Source organism: Patiria miniata, unplaced genomic scaffold (genome assembly GCF_015706575.1).
Source record: "Patiria miniata isolate m_02_andy unplaced genomic scaffold, ASM1570657v1 HiC_scaffold_3, whole genome shotgun sequence".
NCBI classification, from domain to species: Eukaryota; Metazoa; Echinodermata; class Asteroidea; order Valvatida; family Asterinidae; genus Patiria; species Patiria miniata.
In genome coordinates this window covers 16876804-16896158 of record NW_024037069.1, presented here as the reverse complement: position 1 = coordinate 16896158, position 19355 = coordinate 16876804, and the positions used below count along the sequence as shown (strand labels likewise).

General features: G+C 42.9%; 1 protein-coding gene across 1 annotated transcript; it reads right to left on the bottom strand.

Moving 5' to 3' along the window:
• Nucleotides 1–2327: 2327 nt before the first annotated feature.
• Nucleotides 2328–18375, bottom strand: LOC119736512. The gene is made up of 7 exons (XM_038210528.1): nt 18089–18375; nt 12233–12475; nt 11489–11806; nt 10760–11128; nt 3955–4197; nt 3215–3532; nt 2328–2861 (listed from the first exon to the last, which is right to left on the bottom strand). Exons 1-7 carry the CDS (start codon nt 18123–18125, stop codon nt 2491–2493), a joined length of 1899 nt encoding a protein of 632 aa, XP_038066456.1. The 5' UTR covers nt 18126–18375; the 3' UTR covers nt 2328–2490.
• Nucleotides 18376–19355: the final 980 nt, after the last annotated feature.

The following is a 19355-nucleotide window of genomic DNA, read 5'->3' as shown; positions in this document are numbered from 1 at the left end:
AACGCGTGGTTTACACACAAAACAGGGAGATTTTTGACTAAAAATACAATGTTTAACATCAATTCGCGAGTGAAACTCAGTGTTTCATTAAGTTTTTCTTTCATTTTCTGAAAGAGTATATTGTTAGGGTCACACTGTAGTGAGATCTAAGGTATACCCTGTTGAATAATGAAGTGGTGGCAACAGATGTGAAAAAGGCCTGTTTTTAATGATTTTTTCGCTGCGTTCTCTCATAGAGGTTGCACATAACAACCGGCCCGGTGGGTTAGTTCCCCAAAGGAATTCATATGCTCAAGCAGGTTGCGAGTTCCATGGTAAGGTATGCGCTGCATTCATGTGATCCGATCGGACTTTGTGCAATCAGCATTTGTGACGACGGTGCGTACGCAACCTCGTCCCCAGGGTGTCGAGCAGTACGCGCCCACCACTACCTGCTCTCTCTAACTATTGGAAACGCGGTTGGAAATAAAGTAAGCACTGGGGACGAGGTTGGGTGTGTACGTGTTATGGATTTCGACCGAAGTTAGGCAAGGAAGCGCGCGCCCCCGGACAGCCAAAAAAAAAAAAAAAAAAGGGGGAAACAAGTCATATTGCTGTTAATTTAATGGGTTGGGGGGAATGTCCCTGCCCACCCTCCAAAAAAAAGAAGATAAATCTACAATATGCTGGACAAGTACAGAGTTGTAATGACTCGAGTCAATGACTCGACTCGAGTCCGACTCACAATTTTTGGTGACTCGACTCGACTTGAGTCCCTAAGGGCAAATGACTCGACTCGACTCGAGTCACTGCGAGCAAATGACTCGACTCGACTCGAATCCCTCATCAGAATGACTCGACTCGACTCGAGGAAGGCTAATGAGACTCGATTCCCAAAAATAAAAGCAACACTTTGCGAAAATATTTGCAATGACTTACGCCGGTGCCTGTTTTTGTTCACGTCTCGTAAGAATGTTTGCGAATAATGTATACATAATGGTTTGATCAGTGTCCCCATTAGTTGAATGACGATCAGCTGGCACCCCCTTTTTATTTACATTAAGAGGCAAATGTAGTGTCGCCACATGCAGAAGCCCTAATGTAAAAATTAAAAAGCCAAAAAATAACTTTCTCTCTTGTGTTTATTTATTGTATAGTGCTCAAATATTTGTGACTCGAATTGACTCGAGCTAAATACTTGACTCGACTCGACTCGACTACACACTGTGACTCAACTTGACTCGACTCGACCGTCTTGACCTAATGACTCGACTCGACTCGAGTCACTTCTTTAAAATGACTCGACTCGACTCGAGTCACAAAAATCAGTGACTAGTTACAACTCTAGACAAGTATAGGGATTTGGGGAAAACCATGTGCTTGCCCCCCCCCCCCCCTCTCGACGCCCATGACCGTCAACCCAGCCGCGCGCAGTGGCATAGCCAGGATTTTTTTCAGTAGAGGTTGGGTCAGCCAAAAAATGTACCGCACAAAGGGAACAATTTGTGAGCAAACGGCCTCGAATGACTTTTTGCTCAGCACGTTGCTCTCGGCGGTAAGTGTGATCATAGAGCAAGGACCCAAGGAGTTCGTACTCCAAGACTTCAAAAGTAAAACGATCGTCGCCGCGCTCGAAAGCTACAATAGAAAGCACCTGGCGCCAGCTTGCTCAGTTGCTCACTACGCTAATCTCGACACAACAGAGATCCGCGCTCACTAATGCCAAAAAAGGAGTTTGCATGGCTTCGTAGACAGTACCATGGTAAATACGCATGCGCAGTTGTCATACATCGCTAAAAATGAATGAATTTGAAGTGTTTGTTCGGAGTTGGCTAAAACTGGCTAACAATGTGGTCAACATCACTGAAACAATCATTTCATGAAGAACAAAATGCTCTATACTTTTAGTGTGAAAACTTGTGAAATTTTCCAAAAAAAACACATTTCAACAATGATATATTGCCAATTAAAATGTCTGAAAATACATGAAAACTTATCTGAAAGAAATCCAATTTATCTCCAAATTACAGGGACAGATAACGCTTTTAAGCACCAACAACTGCACATTGCTAACTTGAGTTCATAACTCACATCTAACAACTGCGCAGTTGTAAAAACCTATCTTGTCGTAAAATATATTTTTCAAAAAAGAGCAGCGACGTGACATGACTTATTATGCAGCATATGGTTACCAACTAAAAAGGCGGCGACGATCATCGTGTTCAAAGGCCGCTGGCATTCACGCTTTGAATGGTCGAGGCTTGCGGTCACAGTGCTGTAGCTATAGACATTCCCGAGAGATTGGTATGTTAATGGTCGAAATGTAAATCGCCCAAGAGTTCTGACTCCTTGGGTCCTTGCTCTATGGTGTGATCTGCACAAGCTTGGACGCAATGAGTTCACTTTGAAGTAACTTTCCACAGGTTTGAGGTAACTTTTCCGGCCCAGTTTAAAGAAATAACTTTTCGGAAATTTTGTATTTGTATAGTGGCTTGATTATTGTTGATAAAATTAATTGAATTCTTGTTGCTTAATTATTACTACTGCATCCCGGGGAATGTTCAGCAGTATGGCCTCATTTTTCCTCTCGGAGCAGTCGCTGCTTGCAAGATACTCCATCATTGATCTCTGTTCGTCTTCGGCCGCCGCCTCCTTGAAGTGAACTGTTTGGGTCAGGAAATCCACCAGCAGGCTGCCTTCCTCGGAAGCTTCGTCGAAGCACTTGGTGATGTCGCAGCTCGTGGGTTGGTGGTACTGCGTGTACGGGATGCCACGGCGGTCCAATAAATTGAGTAAATCCCTCGAAGTTACTTGTAGGTGACAACAGGCCCGACCATAAAGTTGAGGAAAGCGGTCCAGAAATCGCTGCCATCCGTTGTTTTCTGAACAGAAACGTACACCAAAAAATCTCAACTTATCCCCACCTTTTGTGTTAACGCCAATAAAAGTGGTTCTTCAAGACTGACTTTGGGAGCTACAGTGCTAAACAAATTGGCCTTAACTTAACACTTTTCTTTCGGGGTGAGGGGGGAGGGGTGACGTCGGTCAACAATATTCCTCGTGTGCCTGACCTATATGCGCATTATGGCGATAACTTTCCCAGGATGCTTTGAGTTTCCTTTAGAATATTCTGTATAAACCATTGCCAGCGCCCTTGCATAGAATAAAATCCGTTGGGAGCCGATACGTGCTACGCCAAAATAATAAGATTTAGCACTTTGCATAAAATACTGACCTTGCCTTAGGATCACAAGTAATGCTCCTCCTGGGATCAGTAAGTCGTACAGATACATCACGGAGCTATCAAAGTTGTCAACGAAGTACATGGAGTGAACTGCGCTGATGAAATGGAACTTGGTCACATATCCCGCCTCTTGGTATTGCTCAATAGTCTGCTGCCGAAAGTCAAACTTAACACCGTGTAGCTGGTGAGCCTTCGTTTGAGCAAATGCCTTGTATTGGACCAGCAACTTCTGAGAAGGGTCAACTACACGATTATTGATGAGCGGGAAACGCTTTTTGAGCTGCTCCAACATCAAACAATCCATCTCACCTACATAATGGCCATAATAACATTAAAAAAATATTATAGGCAATGACAATTAGTGTCAATAAATAGTCTTGCAAGAAGACATGTCTTGAGCTGTTCAAATCATGTCAGATGTCGGGCTGCAATAATGAGAGTATATCGTCCGTTAGCCGGCCTGTAGTCTTGGTCCAATCAAGATGGGATTTGACTTCTCAAACTGGCCTCAGCTAGGTCGATCTCGTGACGATACAGAACGGTACGTGGCGATTGACATTTCAGGATCAACTGTTTGGCACACAAAATCACCGATATTTTGCGACCTGAGTGCAAGCTTCGATGATAATAAGGCGATCGACATCAGTCGGCGCTCAAAAAAAATAGACAGTCGCAAAAATAGGAGAAAAAATATTGTTTGTAACTTTTCCATTTGTGAACGGTATTCTTACCTGACCCACTGCCTACTCCCATGACCCGTAGCTCTTCTTCTCCGTCCAGTGTGACCTGGAGCCTACCAACCACCGCCTCGCTAAACACACCGTCCACCCAGTCACAGTACGTCTTGAATTTGGCAGACCGAGCGCAGAAGACTTTGTACGCCTTATCAAAGTGGTCCTGATTGTTGAACAGACTCGGCAGTGATTTCCTTTCCATGTTCTCTTCCCTTCTGGATGTAGTTTCAGCGTGACAACCTGCATGAGCGAGACAGGTGTGGAGGCCAATGTCAAAAATTATCGCCCAGTCAACAATTTACAGTTCATTTCGACGATGCACGAAAAAACTTTTTGCGACCAGTTACGATTACACCTTACTTTTCATAATCTTCTCCCTACATTTCAGACATCGACAGCGTATCGTAATGTGCCACAGTACTGAAACGGCACATTATTGAGACTGCAGAGTTGTAATGACTCGAGTCAATGACTCGACTCGGGTCCGACTCGAGTCACAATTTTTGGTGACTCGACTCGACTCGAGTCCCTAAGGATAAATGACTCGACTCGACTCGAGTCACTGCGAGCAAATGACTCGAGTCGACTCGAGTCCTTCGTCGGAAGACTCGACTCGAATCGAACGAAGGCTAATAAGACTCGAGTCCCAAAAATAAAAGCACAACTTTGCGAAAAGTATTTGCAATGACTTACGGTGCAAAATGTATGCTCACTTCGCTTTGCGAATTAGTCATGTATAAATATACAACGTGTCACAGACTCCCACCTCATGGTTCTAGAACGCACAAAATACTATCCAGGAACCAGATTTTTCGCTTCATCAAATTAGGTTTGCCCTTCACCGACGTATAAACATTGTTTACTCAGTGTGTTACCTCCCGAGTGAAAGTTGGAAAAAATCACTCGGGTTGGACTCGAACCCACGACCTCCTGCTTTCTAGTGCAGATGTCTTACCACTCGACCGAGCTAACGGGATCGGTTGGCTGGTTCGAATCTGATGTACATAGCAGTGGGTACCGCATAAACTATTGTTAGATGGAATTTTGCGTCGGGGTGATATAAATCAAATTCGTTTGCCCTTCACCGACATATAAACGCAAGAAGGGCAAACCTAATTTGATTTATATCACCCGACGCAAAATTCCATCTTAGAATAGATTTTTCGCTGTTTCACCATTGGCTTTAGGCGAATTCTTATAAAGCTCTTGGATTCGAACGCTTGCTAAACTTATGGCCTCCTTTTATAAATGTTGGTATATAGTGTTCAAATATTCGTGACTCGAATTGACTCGAGCTAAATATTTGACTCGACTCGACTCGACTCGACTCGAGTCACTTCTTTAAAATGACTCGACTCGACTCAAGTCACTTCTTTAAAATGACTCGACTCGACTCGAGTCACTTCTTTAAAATGACTCGACTCGACTCGACTCGAGTCACACAAATCAGTGACTCGTTACAACTCTGATTGAGAGTGGGGAAAAAAAATCCCTTACTGGCCAGGAAACAACAAACAGGTTACCTTGCTGGTTTTGCTCGACCTATTAGCTCTGCTTTTGACACACCTGTTCACATTAATATCCTTATCCTTTTGTACACTTGAATAATAAAATTCGGAGTCGATGGTTCAGGTCATATTTGTTTGGAAGATGTTGTCAACGGTATAATGTCTGATAACTTATGAGCACGACCTTGTGTGGGGTGTTCCACAAGGTTCCTGTTAGGGTCGAAAAATACATAGCCTATTAGCCTTACCAAATAAGGTCTCTGTTTTGCATCGTTGGATATTCTTTATTTTTTACCAATTATAAGCAAGACCATAGGCTTGAAAATGCTATGCAATCTGATTAGCTAGTCTGACCAACTTTTGAGAAAATCAGCGATTTCTTCATGCACAATGTTTATATTGGGACACGCTGTAGTGAGCAGAGTTGTAACGAGTCACTGATTTTTGTGACTAGTCGAGTCGAGTCATTAGGTCAAGAAGGTCGAGTCGAGTCGAGTAGAGTCACAGTGTGTAGTCGAGTCGATCTGCCGAGTCGAGTGCAATATTTAGCACGAGTCAAATCGAGTGACGAATGTTTGAACACTATAATCATAACAAATAATGACAAGAGAGAGAGAGTCATTTATCACTAACATTTAAAAAGAAGTGAAACTTCGGTCTTATAATAGGCTATCTGGTTTGGCTTTCGGGTTCATAATTTTGTTCGCTGATCGCTGACAACATCAAAACCAAATTGCATTATACAAAACTGTTTCTGATTATTTAAAAGTGGGCATGTATCTTTTTAGTTTTTAAAATGAGGGCATACATTTAGCCGACGTTCAAATCCAAGATGTTAATCAGAAATCGCCCAAAGCCAATGATGAAACCACGAATTGGAAAATGTGTTTTATGTCCGGTTCCGGGATAGTATTTTTGTGCGTTCCAGAACCACAAGGTGGGAGTCTGTGACGCGTTGTTTGTTACTGTGTACTTGACAAGCGGCCGCTGTACCGTATTCGCAAAGTGACTTGAATATAAGCCAAATCATCTGACTCAAGAGTCAGCTTTCTCTGTTATGGAATCATGTATTAAGGATTTACGTACTTGGATGCCCGCAAGTGGGTTATTCTTAACAGATAACTAATCTGAATTCTTGGTTACTGGTACTCGTCAGCAATTGGCAAAGGTTAAGATAGACGGGATACAGGTTGGGGATCAGTTGTCAGCCCCGTGACGCTTGCCCGGAACTTGGGAGCGTGGTTTTGATGTTAAACTCTATGAAAGATCATGTTGTTAGAACGTGCAGTTCAGCATTTTATTATCTTCGTGGACTTTTTTAAGACGTGCTTGTACTGAAACACTTGTCCATGCATATATTACTTCCAACTTTTGGATTACCGTAACAGCTTCCTCTATGGGATACTTTATGTGCATTTAGACCGTCTTCGGCGTGATCAAAATTAATGCATGTGCCAGGCTTATGTGCAACATGTAGGCCTACAAGTACTGTCATATCACACCTGTTTTTATTTATCTTCACTGACTTCCAATAAGGTCTAGAAGTGTTTTTAAAATCGTGTTGCTTGTTTTAAGAATATTACATGCTGCTTGCCCTGAATATTTGACGCAAATATTATTTCCATAGTTTTGGAGCAGACGGAGTGGATCATGTGATCATGAAACTGTACTACAATAGTGGAGGGCCTTGACATAGTGGCCCGGATCGTTGAAAAGAGTCGGCATTAATTTTGTGTCCATGTGTTCTCTTCTCTTCTCGATATTTGACAGTTGTAGACAACCTGCAGAATGGACTGAATTTGAATCCCAAAAAAATTAATTGATTGACTTAAAAAGTCTCAATTATTTCTTGATTGAAATTCGAGGAAATTCCCCCCCCAAAATTAAATTAATATAGACCTTCGGAGAAAAAAACCTGCTTGGAATCAACAAGGAGCTATGAATTAGAATTACATATAGGGGAGTATATATGGGGGACCCCCGTGCGCCTCCCCCCCCCCCTTCCCCCCGAACTAATTTTCACCAATTTTTGGGGGTGCCTTTTAGGGTCCTAAAACACGTTTTGGATGTTAACAGGAAAAAGAAAACCGATGCGAAGGAGATATCCAAGATGGCGGCCAATATGGCCGCCAAAAATGGTAAAAACTGGGGAAAAATAGATATCTGAAAAAGGCAGCACTTTCTGATTAGCCTGTATAGAGGGTGGGTATGCTTCTAAAGCAAAAAAAACCCTACAAACTAAGCCTAAATGTGAAAATCAAAATTTGACCAAGTTCGACATGTTTTTGTACATGGTGGAAGTGTGGCCTTTTTTTACGGAGGAAGTCCAGTAAATTGGCTACATTTATTGAACCCGTATGCCACCAAAAATATCTCTTCGCTTGAAAGAGTCCAGAGGCGAGCTGCACGTTTCGTCTGCAAGGATTTTTCAAGAAGAAGCAGCGTAACTCAGATGTTGGCTACCTTGGGTTGGACATCACTTGAAGAGAGGAGGGAATCAAACCAATTAGTATTTTTGTACAAGGTCATCAACAACACAGTAAACATTCAACCAGATGCACTGCAACCGAAAAGTAACAGACAAAGGAGGGGGGAAACACCGGAAAACTCTGGAAAACTACCGGTAGTTTTCCGGTGTTTTCCGGTAGTTTTCCGGTATTTTCCTGTATTTTACGGTATTTTCCGTTATTTTCCGGTATTTTCCGGTAAATAGTAACACCGGACAAGGGTGGGGAACAACTGCCAATGCAATGAAATCACCGCAAGAACCAATGTCTACAGTACATGCAATCGTTCCTACCAAGATCTGTCAGAAAATATGGAACGAATTACCCCAAGATGTCATCAATGCCCCAAAAACACAATCAATTCAAATCCTTCATTTAGTTGAATACATGTATGCCACTCTCCCAAGCCTCTTTGTTAGACTTCCTCGAGGAGTTCTGAAGAGGATAACCACCAAGTTTATACCAAGTACAACGTCAAGGCCAATACACATTCCGATGCGTACTTACATGTTCTTGTTAGTGTACACGTCGTCGACACAGCCATTCAAGGTTACAAGTTCATGGGCGTCGTCGTTGATGTGGTTAGACTTTGCTCAAGCAGGTTGCGAGTTCCATGGTAAGGTATGCGCTGCATTCATGTGATCCGATCGGACTTTGTGCAATCAGCATTTGTGACGACGGTGCGTACGCAACCTCGTCCCCAGGGTGTCGAGCAGTACGCGCCCACCACTACCTGCTCTCTCTAACTATTGGAAACGCGGTTGGAAATAAAGTAAGCACTGGGGACGAGGTTGGGTGTGTACGTGTTATGGATTTCGACCGAAGTTAGGCAAGGAAGCGCGCCCCCGGACAGCAAAAAAAAAAAAAAAAAAGGGGAAACAAGTCATATTGCTGCTAATTTAATGGGTTGGGGGGAATGTCCCTGCCCACCCTCCAAAAAAAAAGAAGATAAATCTACAATATGCTGGACAAGTACAGAGTTGTAATGACTCGAGTCAATGACTCGACTCGAGTCCGACTCACAATTTTTGGTGATTCGACTCGACTTGAGTCCCTAAGGGCAAATGACTCGACTCGACTCGAGTCACTGCGAGCAAATGACTCGACTCGACTCGAATCCCTCATCAGAATGACTCGACTCGACTCGAGGAAGGCTAATGAGACTCGATTCCCAAAAATAAAAGCAAAACTTTGCGAAAATATTTGCAATGACTTACGCCGGTGCCGGTTTTTGTTCACGTCACGTAAGAATGTTCGCGAATAATGTATACATAATGGTTTGATCAGTGTCCCCATTAGTTGAATGACGATCAGCTGGCACCCCCTTTTTATTTACATTAAGAGGCAAATGTAGTGTCGCCACATGCAGTAGCCCTAATGTAAAAATTAAAAAGCCAAAAAATAACTTTCTCTCTTGTGTTTATTTATTGTATAGTGCTCAAATATTTGTGACTCGAATTGACTCGAGCTAAATACTTGACTCGACTCGACTCGACTACACACTGTGACTCAACTTGACTCGACTCGACCGTCTTGACCTAATGACTCGACTCGACTCGAGTCACTTCTTTAAAATGACTCGACTCGACTCGAGTCACAAAAATCAGTGACTAGTTACAACTCTAGACAAGTATAGGGATTTGGGGAAAACCATGTGCTTGCCCCCCCCCCCTCGACGCCCATGACCGTCAACCCAGCCGCGCGCAGTGGCATAGCCAGGATTTTTTTCAGTAGGGGTTGGGTCAGCCAAAAAATGTACCGCACAAAGGGAACAATTTGTGAGCAAACGGCCTCGAATGACTTTTTGCTCAGCACGTGGCTCTCGGCGGTAAGTGTGATCATAGAGCAAGGACCCAAGGAGTTCGTGCTCCAAGACTTCAAAAGTAAAACGATCGTCGCCGCGCTCGAAAGCTACAATAGAAAGCACCTGGCGCCAGCTTGCTCAGTTGCTCACTACGCTAATCTCGACACAACAGAGATCCGCGCTCACTAATGCCAAAAAAGGAGTTTGCATGGCTTCGTAGACAGTACCATGGTAAATACGCATGCGCAGTTGTCATACATCGCTAAAAATGAATGATTTTGAAGTGTTTGTTCGGAGTTGGCTAAAACTGGCTAACAATGTGGTCAACATCACTGAAACAATCATTTCATGAAGAACAAAATGCTCTGTACTTTTAGTGTGAAAACTTGTGAAATTTTCCAAAAAAAAACACATTTCATCAATGATATATTGCCAATTAAAATGTCTGAAAATACATGAAAACTTATCTGAAAGAAATCCAATTTATCTCCAAATTACAGGGACAGATAACGCTTTTAAGCACCAACAACTGCACATTGCTAACTTGAGTTCATAACTCACATCTAACAACTGCGCAGTTGTAAAAACCTATCTTGTCGTAAAATATATTTTTCAAAAAAGAGCAGCGACGTGACATGACTTATTATGCAGCATATGGTTACCAACTAAAAAGGCGGCGACGATCATCGTGTTCAAAGGCCGCTGGCATTCACGCTTTGAATGGTCGAGGCTTGCGGTCACAGTGTTATAGCTATGGACATTCCCGAGAGATTGGTATGTTAATGGTCGAAATGTAAATCGCCCAAGAGTTCTGACTCCTTGGGTCCTTGCTCTATGGTGTGATCTGCACAAGCTTGGACGCAATGAGTTCACTTTGAAGTAACTTTCCACAGGTTTGAGGTAACTTTTCCGGCGCAGTTTAAAGAAATAACTTTTCGGAAATTTTGTATTTGTATAGTGGCTTGATTATTTTTGATAAAATTAATTGAATTCTTGTTGCTTAATTATTACTACTGCATCCAGGGGAATGTTCAGCAGTATGGCCTCATTTTTCCTCTCGGAGCAGTCGCTGCTTGCAAGATACTCCATCATGGATCTCTGTTCGTCTTCGGCCGCCGCCTCCTTGAAGTGAACGGTTTGGGTCAGGAAATCCACCAGCAGGCTGCCTTCCTCAGAAGCTTCGTCGAAGCACTTGGTGATGTCGCAGCTCGTGGGTTGGTGGTACTGCGTGTACGGGATGCCACGGCGGTCCAATAAATTGAGTAAATCCCTCGAAGTTACTTGTAGGTCACAACCGGCCCGACCATAAAGTTGAGGAAAGCGGTCCAGAAATCGCTGCCATCCGGTGTTTTCTGAACAGAAAAGTACACCAAAAAATCTCAACTTATCCCCACCGTTTATAACGCCAATAAAAGTGGTTCTTCAAGACTGACTTTGGGAGCTACAGTGCTGAACAAATTAGCCTTAACTTAACACTTTTCTTTTCTATCGGGGTGAGGGGGGAGGGGTGACGTCGGTCAACAATATTCCTCGTGTGCCTGACCTATATGCGCATTATGGCGATAACTTTCCCAGGATGCTTTGAGTTTCCTTTAGAATATTCTGTATAAACCATTGCCAGCGCCCTTGCATAGAACGAAACCCGTTGGGAGCTGATGCTGTACGTGCTACGCCAAAATAATAAGATTTAGCACTTTGCATAAAATACTGACCTTGCCTTAGGATCACAAGTAATGCTCCTCCTGGGATCAGTAAGTCGTACAGATACATCACGGAGCTATCAAAGTTGTCCACGTAGTACATGGAGTGAACTGCGCTGATGAAATGGAACTTGGTCACATATCCCGCCTCTTGGTATTGCTCAATAGTCTGCTGCCGAAAGTCAAACTTAACACCGTGTAGCTGGTGAGCCTTCGTTTGAGCAAATGCCTTGTATTGGACCAGCAACTTCTGAGAAGGGTCAACTACACGATTATTGATGAGCGGGAAACGCTTTTTGAGCTGCTCCAACATCAAACAATCCATCTCACCTACATAATGGCCATAATAAAATTTAAAAAATATTATAGGCAATGACAATTAGTGTCAATAGTCTTGCAAGAAGACATGTCTTGAGCTGTTCAAATCATGTCAGATGTCGGGCTGCAATAATGAGAGTATATCGTCCGTTAGCCAGCCTGTAGTCTTGGTCCAATCAAGATGGGATTTGGATTTGACTTCTCAAACTGGCCTCAGCTAGGTCGATCTCGTGACGATACAGAACGGTACGTGGCGATTGACATTTCAGGATCAACTGTTTGGCACACAAAATCACCGATATTTTGCGACCTGAGTGCAAGCTTCGATGATAATAAGGCGATCGACATCAGTCGGCGCTCAAAAAAAAATAGACAGTCGCAAAAATAGGAGAAAAAAATATTGTTTGTAACTTTTCCATTTGTGAACGGTATTCTTACCTGACCCACTGCCTACTCCCATGACCCGTAGCTCTTCTTCTCCGTCCAGTGTGACCTGGAGCCTACCAACCACCGCCTCGCTAAACACACCGTCCACCCAGTCACAGTACGCCTTGAATTTGGCAGACCGAGCGCAGAAGACTTTGAAAGCCTTATCATAGTGGTCCTGATTGTTGAACAGACTCGGCAGTGATTTCGTTTCCATGTTCTCTTCCCTTCTGGATTTAGTTTCAGCGTGACAACCTGCATGAGCGAGACAGGTGTGGAGGCCAATGTCAAAAATTATCGCCCAGTCAACAATTTACAGTTCATTTCGACGATGCACGAAAAAACTGTTTGCGACCAGTTACAATCACACCTTACTTTTCATAATCTTCTTCCTACATTTCAGACAGCGTATCGTAATGTGCCACAGTACTGAAACGGCACATTATTGAGACTGCAGAGTTGTAATGACTCGAGTCAATGACTCGACTCGAGTTCGACTCGAGTCACAATTTTTGGTGACTCGACTCGACTCGAGTCCCTAAGGATAAATGACTCGACTCGACTCGAGTCACTGCGAGCAAATGACTCGAGTCGACTCGAGTCCTTCGTCTGAAGACTCGACTCGAATCGAACGAAGGCTAATAAGACTCGAGTCTCAAAAATAAAAGCACAACTTTGCGAAAAGTATTTGCAATGACTTACGGTGCAAAATTTATGCTCACTTCGCTTTGCGAATTAGTCATGTATAAATATACAACGTGTCACAGACTCCCACCTCATGGTTCTAGAACGCACAAAATACTATCCAGGAACCAGATTTTTCGCTTCATCAAATTAGGTTTGCCTTTCACCGACGTATAAACATTGTTTACTCAGTGTGTTAACTCCCGAGTGAAAGTTGGAAAAAATCACTCGGGTTGGACTCGAACCCACGACCTCCTGCTTTCTAGTGCAGATGTCTTACCACTTGACCACAGAGCTAACGGGATCGGTTGGCTGGTTCGAATCTGATGTACATAGCAGCGGGTACCGCATAAACTATTGTAAGATGGAATTTTGCGTCGGGGTGATATAAATCAAATTCGTTTGCCCTTCACCGACATATAAACGCAAGAAGGGCAAACCTAATTTGATTTATATCACCCGACGAAAAATTCCATCTTAGAATAGATTTTTCGCTCTTTCACCATTGGCTTTAGGCGAATTCTTATAAAGCTCTTGGATTCGAACGCTTGCTAAACTTATGGCTTCCTTTTATAAATGTTGGTATATAGTGTTCAAATATTCGTGACTCGAATTGACTCGAGCTAAATATTTGACTCGACTCGACTCGACTCGACCTTTCGAGCTAATGACTCGACTCGACTCGAGTCACTTCTTTAAAATGACTCGACTCGACTCGACTCGAGTCACAAAAATCAGTGACTCGTTACAACTCTGATTGAGAGTGGAAAAAAAATCCCTTACTGGCCAGGAAACAACAAACAGGTTACCTTGCTGGTTTTGCTCGACCTATTAGCTCTGCTTTTGACACACTTGTTCACATTAATATCCTTATCCTTTTGGACACTTGAATAATACAATTCGGAGTCGATGGTTCAGGTCATATTTGTTTGGAAGATGTGGTCAACGGTATAATGTCTGATAACTTATGAGCACGACCTTGTGTGGGGTGTTCCACAAGGTTCCTGTTAGGGTCCATTATTTAAGTGTGGAAATTACATTGTGCAGGTCCAGTGGCGTACGCAGGATTTTTTCAAGGGGGGTGTTTCAAAATTGGATGTCGTCATTTATGACGCTAGAAGTGAAGATGGTAAATAGTGTTGGCGCCAGAAATAAAAGATAGTATCAGTGGGCTAAACTTAACGCTAAAATAAAAGTCAGGAGTTTGTGTTGGCGCCAGAAATAAAAGAGGGTATATTTGGACGGGTTAAACTCGAAGGGCCGGGAACCCACGACCATCAGTTATCTTTTTGAGCTAAAGCATAGTAAATCGGGAAAAAAATGTTCTGTGTCTTTAGAGTATATGATGAACATATGAGTAAAGGAGTCAATGTGGGCAGTCCCTCCCCCCTCAACAGCATTTAAACAAAAACAAAAGAAGAAAGTCAAGAAAAAAAGTGACACGGGCTGCGGAAGTGCTAGGATCTGTTCTTGTAATTGGCTAAAATTACTCAGCTTCGTCCCCTGGATCTCATGATTCTCATCCGTTGGGAATCTTTGTGTAAACCGCCCCCACCCCTAAGGCCAAACTTCAGATACAGGATACATATGCGCTCTGGTCACAGGAGCGGATTCAGACTGCCATTTGCCGGGGGGCCTAGAATTATTATAATGAAGGGTCCAGGACCTGCGAAGCCCTTACGGCGAGGGGTCCAAGGCCCGCTTAAGGGCCCCGAAAAAATTGGGATTTTAGATGCTCTGTGGTGCAATCTGAGGCGATTCCTGGCCACTTCCACCGTTTAGAAAACGTTTAAAACATCGAAAATTCCATTGAAATTTTTAATTTTTTGTTGTTGTTTATAAAGTTTATGTACTCAAAGTTGAGAACCATGTTCATATCCGTATTTTTCACAATTTTCTATTTTGGAAAGGGATTTAGGCCACTTGTAGAGCCGTTCACTGCTGAAGGTACAAAATGGTGGGGGCACCGCTAGGGTGAAATTACAGCATAGAAGGAATTTGGCCGGAGGACCAATGCGAGCGCGGAGCGCGAAGCACTTACGGCGTGGGGTCCGGGGCCCGCTTAAGGGCCCCGGGAAATTTTGGATCGTAGATGCTCTGTGGTGCAATCTGAGGCGTTTCCTGGCCACTTTCCCCTGGTTTTTTTAGCAGAAGTTTTTAAAATTATGAGGGGATATTTTGTTTCATTTGTTTCAAATACATATAGGCCTATATACTCTTGCTGCTATGAAGTGTTATCTGTATTCAAAGCTTAAAGTTGAGAGCATGCACATAATTTGTAATTGTTCCGCGCTCGGTCACATAACTCTCTTTTCCCTCCATATTTTTACATGGCAAAGGGGGTTGTTTAACAGCCAAAACACCTCCCCCCCCCCTGCGTACGCGCCTGTGCAGGTCGAAAAATACATAGCCTATTAGCCTTACCAAATTAGGTCTCTGTTTTGCATCGTTGGATATTCTTGATTTTTCACCAATTATAAGCAAGACCATAGGCTTGAAAATGCTATGCAATCTGATTAGCTAGTCTGACCAACTTTTGAGAAAATCAGCGATTTCTTCATGCACAATGTTTATTGGGACACGCTGTAGTGAGCAGAGTTGTAACGAGTCACTGATTTTTGTGACTAGTCGAGTCGAGTCATTAGGTCAAGAAGGTCGAGTCGAGTCGAGTAGAGTCACAGTGTGTAGTCGAGTCGATCTGCCGAGTCGAGTGCAATATTTAGCTCGAGTCAAATCGAGTGACGAATGTTTGAACACTATAATCATAACAAATAATGACAAGAGAGAGAGAGTCATTTATCACTAACATTTAAAAAGAAGTGAAACTTCGGTCTTATAATAGGCTATCTGGTTTGGCTTTCGGGTTCATAATTTTGTTCGCTGATCGCTGACAACATCAAAACAAAATTGCATTATACAAAACTGTTTCTGATTATTTAAAAGTGGGCATGTATCTATTTAGTTTTTAAAATGAGGGCATACATTTAGCCGGCGTTCAAATCCAAGAAGTGAATCAGAAATCGCCCAAAGCCAATGATGAAACCACGAATTGGAAAATGTGTTTTATGTCCGGTTCCGGGATAGTATTTTTGTGCGTTCCAGAACCACAAGGTGGGAGGCTGTGACGCGTTGTTTGTTACTGTGTACTTGACAAGCGGCCGCTGTACCGTATTCGCAAAGTGACTTGAATATAAGCCAAATCATCTGACTCAAGAGTCGGCTTTCTCTGTTATGGAATCATGTATTAAGGATTTACGTACTTGGATGCCCGCAAGTGGGTTATTCTTAACAGATAACTAATCTGAATTCTTGGTTACTGGTACTCGTCAGCAATTGGCAAAGGTTAAGATAGACGGGATACAGGTTGGGGATCAGTTGTCAGCCCCGTGACGCTTGCCCGGAACTTGGGAGCGTGGTTTTGATGTTAAACTCTATGAAAGATCATGTTGTTAGAACGTGCAGTTCAGCATTTTTTATCTTCATGGACTTTTTTAAGACGTGCTAGTACTGAAACACTTGTCCATGCATTTATTACTTCCAACTTTTGGATTACCATAACAGCTTCCTCTATGGGATACTTTATGTGCATTTAGACCGTCTTCGGCGTGATCAAAATTAATGCATGTGCCAGGCTTATGTGCAACATGTAGGCCTACAAGTACTGTCATATCACACCTGTTTTTATTTATCTTCACTGGCTTCCAATTAGGTCAAGAAGTGTTTTTTAAATCGTGTTGCTTGTTTTAAAAATATTACATGCTGCTTGCCCTGAATATTTGACTCAAATATTATTTCCATAGTTTTGGAGCAGACGGAGTGGATCATGTGATCATGAAACTGTACTACAATAGTGGAGGGCCTTGACATAGTGGCCCGGATCGTTGAAAAGAGTCGGCATTAATTTTGTGTCCATGTGTTCTCTTCTCTTCTCGATATTTGACAGTTGTAGACAACCTGCAGAATGGACTGAATTTGAATCCCAAAGAAATTAATTGGTTGACTTAAAAAGTCTCAATTATTTCTTGATTGAAATTCGAGGAAATTCCCCCCCCCAAAAATTAAATTAATATAGACCTTCGGAGAAAAAAACCTGCTTGGAATCAACAAGGAGCTATGAATTAGAATTACATATAGGGGAGTATGTATGGGGGACCCCCGTGCGCCTCCCCCCCTTCCCCCCGAACTAATTTTCACCAATCTTTGGGGGTGCCTTTTAGGGTCCTAAAACACGTTTTGGATGTTAACAGGAAAAAGAAAACCGATGCGAAGGAGATATCCAAGATGGCGGCCAATATGGCCGCCAAAAATGGTAAAAACTGGGGAAAATAGATATCTAAAAAAGGCAGCACTTTCTGATTAGCCTGTATAGAGGGTGGGTATGCTTCTAAAGCAAAAAAAACCCTACAAACTAAGCCTAAATGTGAAAATCAAAATTTGACCAAGTTCGACATGTTTTTGTACATGGTGGAAGTCTGGCCTTTTTTTACGGAGGAAGTCCAGTAAATTGGCTACATTTATTGAACCCGTATGCCACCAAAAATATCTCTTCGCTTGAAAGAGTCCAGAGGCGAGCTGCACGTTTCGTCTGCAAGAATTTTTCAAGAAGAAGCAGCGTAACTCAGATGTTGGCTACCTTGGGTTGGACATCACTTGAAGAGAGGAGGGAATCAAACCAATTAGTATTTTTGTACAAGGTCATCAACAACACAGTAAACATTCAACCAGATGCACTGCAACCGAAAAGTAACAGACAAAGGAGGGGGGAAACACCGGAAAACTCTGGAAAACTACCGGTAGTTTTCCGGTGTTTTCCGGTAGTTTTCCGGTATTTTCCTGTATTTTACGGTATTTTCCGTTATTTTCCGGTATTTTCCGGTAAATAGTAACACCGGACAAGGGTGGGGAACAACTGCCAATGCAATGAAATCACCGCAAGAACCAATGTCTACAGTACATGCAATCGTTCCTACCAAGATCTGTCAGAAAATATGGAACGAATTACCCCAAGATGTCATCAATGCCCCCAAAACACAATCAATTCAAATCCTTCATTTAGTTGAATACATGTATGCCACTCTCCCAAGCCTCTTTGTTAGACTTCCTCGAGGAGTTCTGAAGAGGATAACCACCAAGTTTATACCAAGTACAACGTCAAGGCCAATACACATTCCGATGCGTACTTACATGTTCTTGTTAGTGTACACGTCGTCGACACAGCCATTCAAGGTTACAAGTTCATGGGCGTCGTCGTTGATGTGGTTAGACTTTGCATATCAAATCCTTTGTGGTCAAAAGGACCCCTTGTAAAGTGGCCAAAGCGCACAGCCAGATGACCTTGGACACATAGAGATAAGAGCTCTCGGGCTCTGTGTATATACAGTAGCGCTGCCTAGCACGTGTACAATAAACAGACCCTACGCGCTGAGCCATTGAGCAACGGCAAATTTTATTGGAGTTTAGATGTACAATTCTTTAGTAATCGAATACACGCGAGCCTAAACCTTAACCAATCACAATAAGGGTTATATTGTTGGAAAGCTGACGAGACGAAGAAAAATGACTCGAGAGATCTAAGCTCCCAGGTGGGGCTATTTAACGTTATGATGATGTTAATGGACCAGTTCTTGGCTGAACGCGTGGTTTACACACAAAACAGGGAGATTTTTGACTAAAAATACAATGTTTAACATCAATTCGCGAGTGAAACTCAGTGTTTCATTAAGTTTTTCTTTCATTTTCTGAAAGAGTATATTGTTAGGGTCACACTGTAGTGAGATCTAAGGTATACCCTGTTGAATAATGAAGTGGTGGCAACAGATGTGAAAAAGGCCTGTTTTTAATGATTTTTTCGCTGCGTTCTCTCATAGAGGTTGCACATAACAACCGGCCCGGTGGGTTAGTTCCCCAAAGGAATTCATATGCTCAAGCAGGTTGCGAGTTCCATGGTAAGGTATGCGCTGCATTCATGTGATCCGATCGGACTTTGTGCAATCAGCATTTGTGACGACGGTGCGTACGCAACCTCGTCCCCAGGGTGTCGAGCAGTACGCGCCCACCACTACCTGCTCTCTCTAACTATTGGAAACGCGGTTGGAAATAAAGTAAGCACTGGGGACGAGGTTGGGTGTGTACGTGTTATGGATTTCGACCGAAGTTAGGCAAGGAAGCGCGCGCCCCCGGACAGCCAAAAAAAAAAAAAAAAAAAGGGGGAAACAAGTCATATTGCTGTTAATTTAATGGGTTGGGGGGAATGTCCCTGCCCACCCTCCAAAAAAAAGAAGATAAATCTACAATATGCTGGACAAGTACAGAGTTGTAATGACTCGAGTCAATGACTCGACTCGAGTCCGACTCACAATTTTTGGTGACTCGACTCGACTTGAGTCCCTAAGGGCAAATGACTCGACTCGACTCGAGTCACTGCGAGCAAATGACTCGACTCGACTCGAAT

What these genes read in the sequence shown, in the direction of transcription:
- LOC119736512 (XM_038210528.1), bottom strand. Translation starts at nt 18,125, where the DNA reads ATGGCTGTGTCGACGACGTGTACACTAACAAGAACAT. An exon ending in GGGAGTAGGCAGTGGGTCAG is followed by an intron (nt 11,807 to 12,232) that starts GTAAGAATACCG and finishes GCCATTATGTAG; the next exon opens with GTGAGATGGATTGTTTGATG. An exon ending in ACTTGTGATCCTAAGGCAAG is followed by an intron (nt 2,862 to 3,214) that starts GTCAGTATTTTA and finishes GTTTCTGTTCAG; the next exon opens with AAAACAACGGATGGCAGCGA.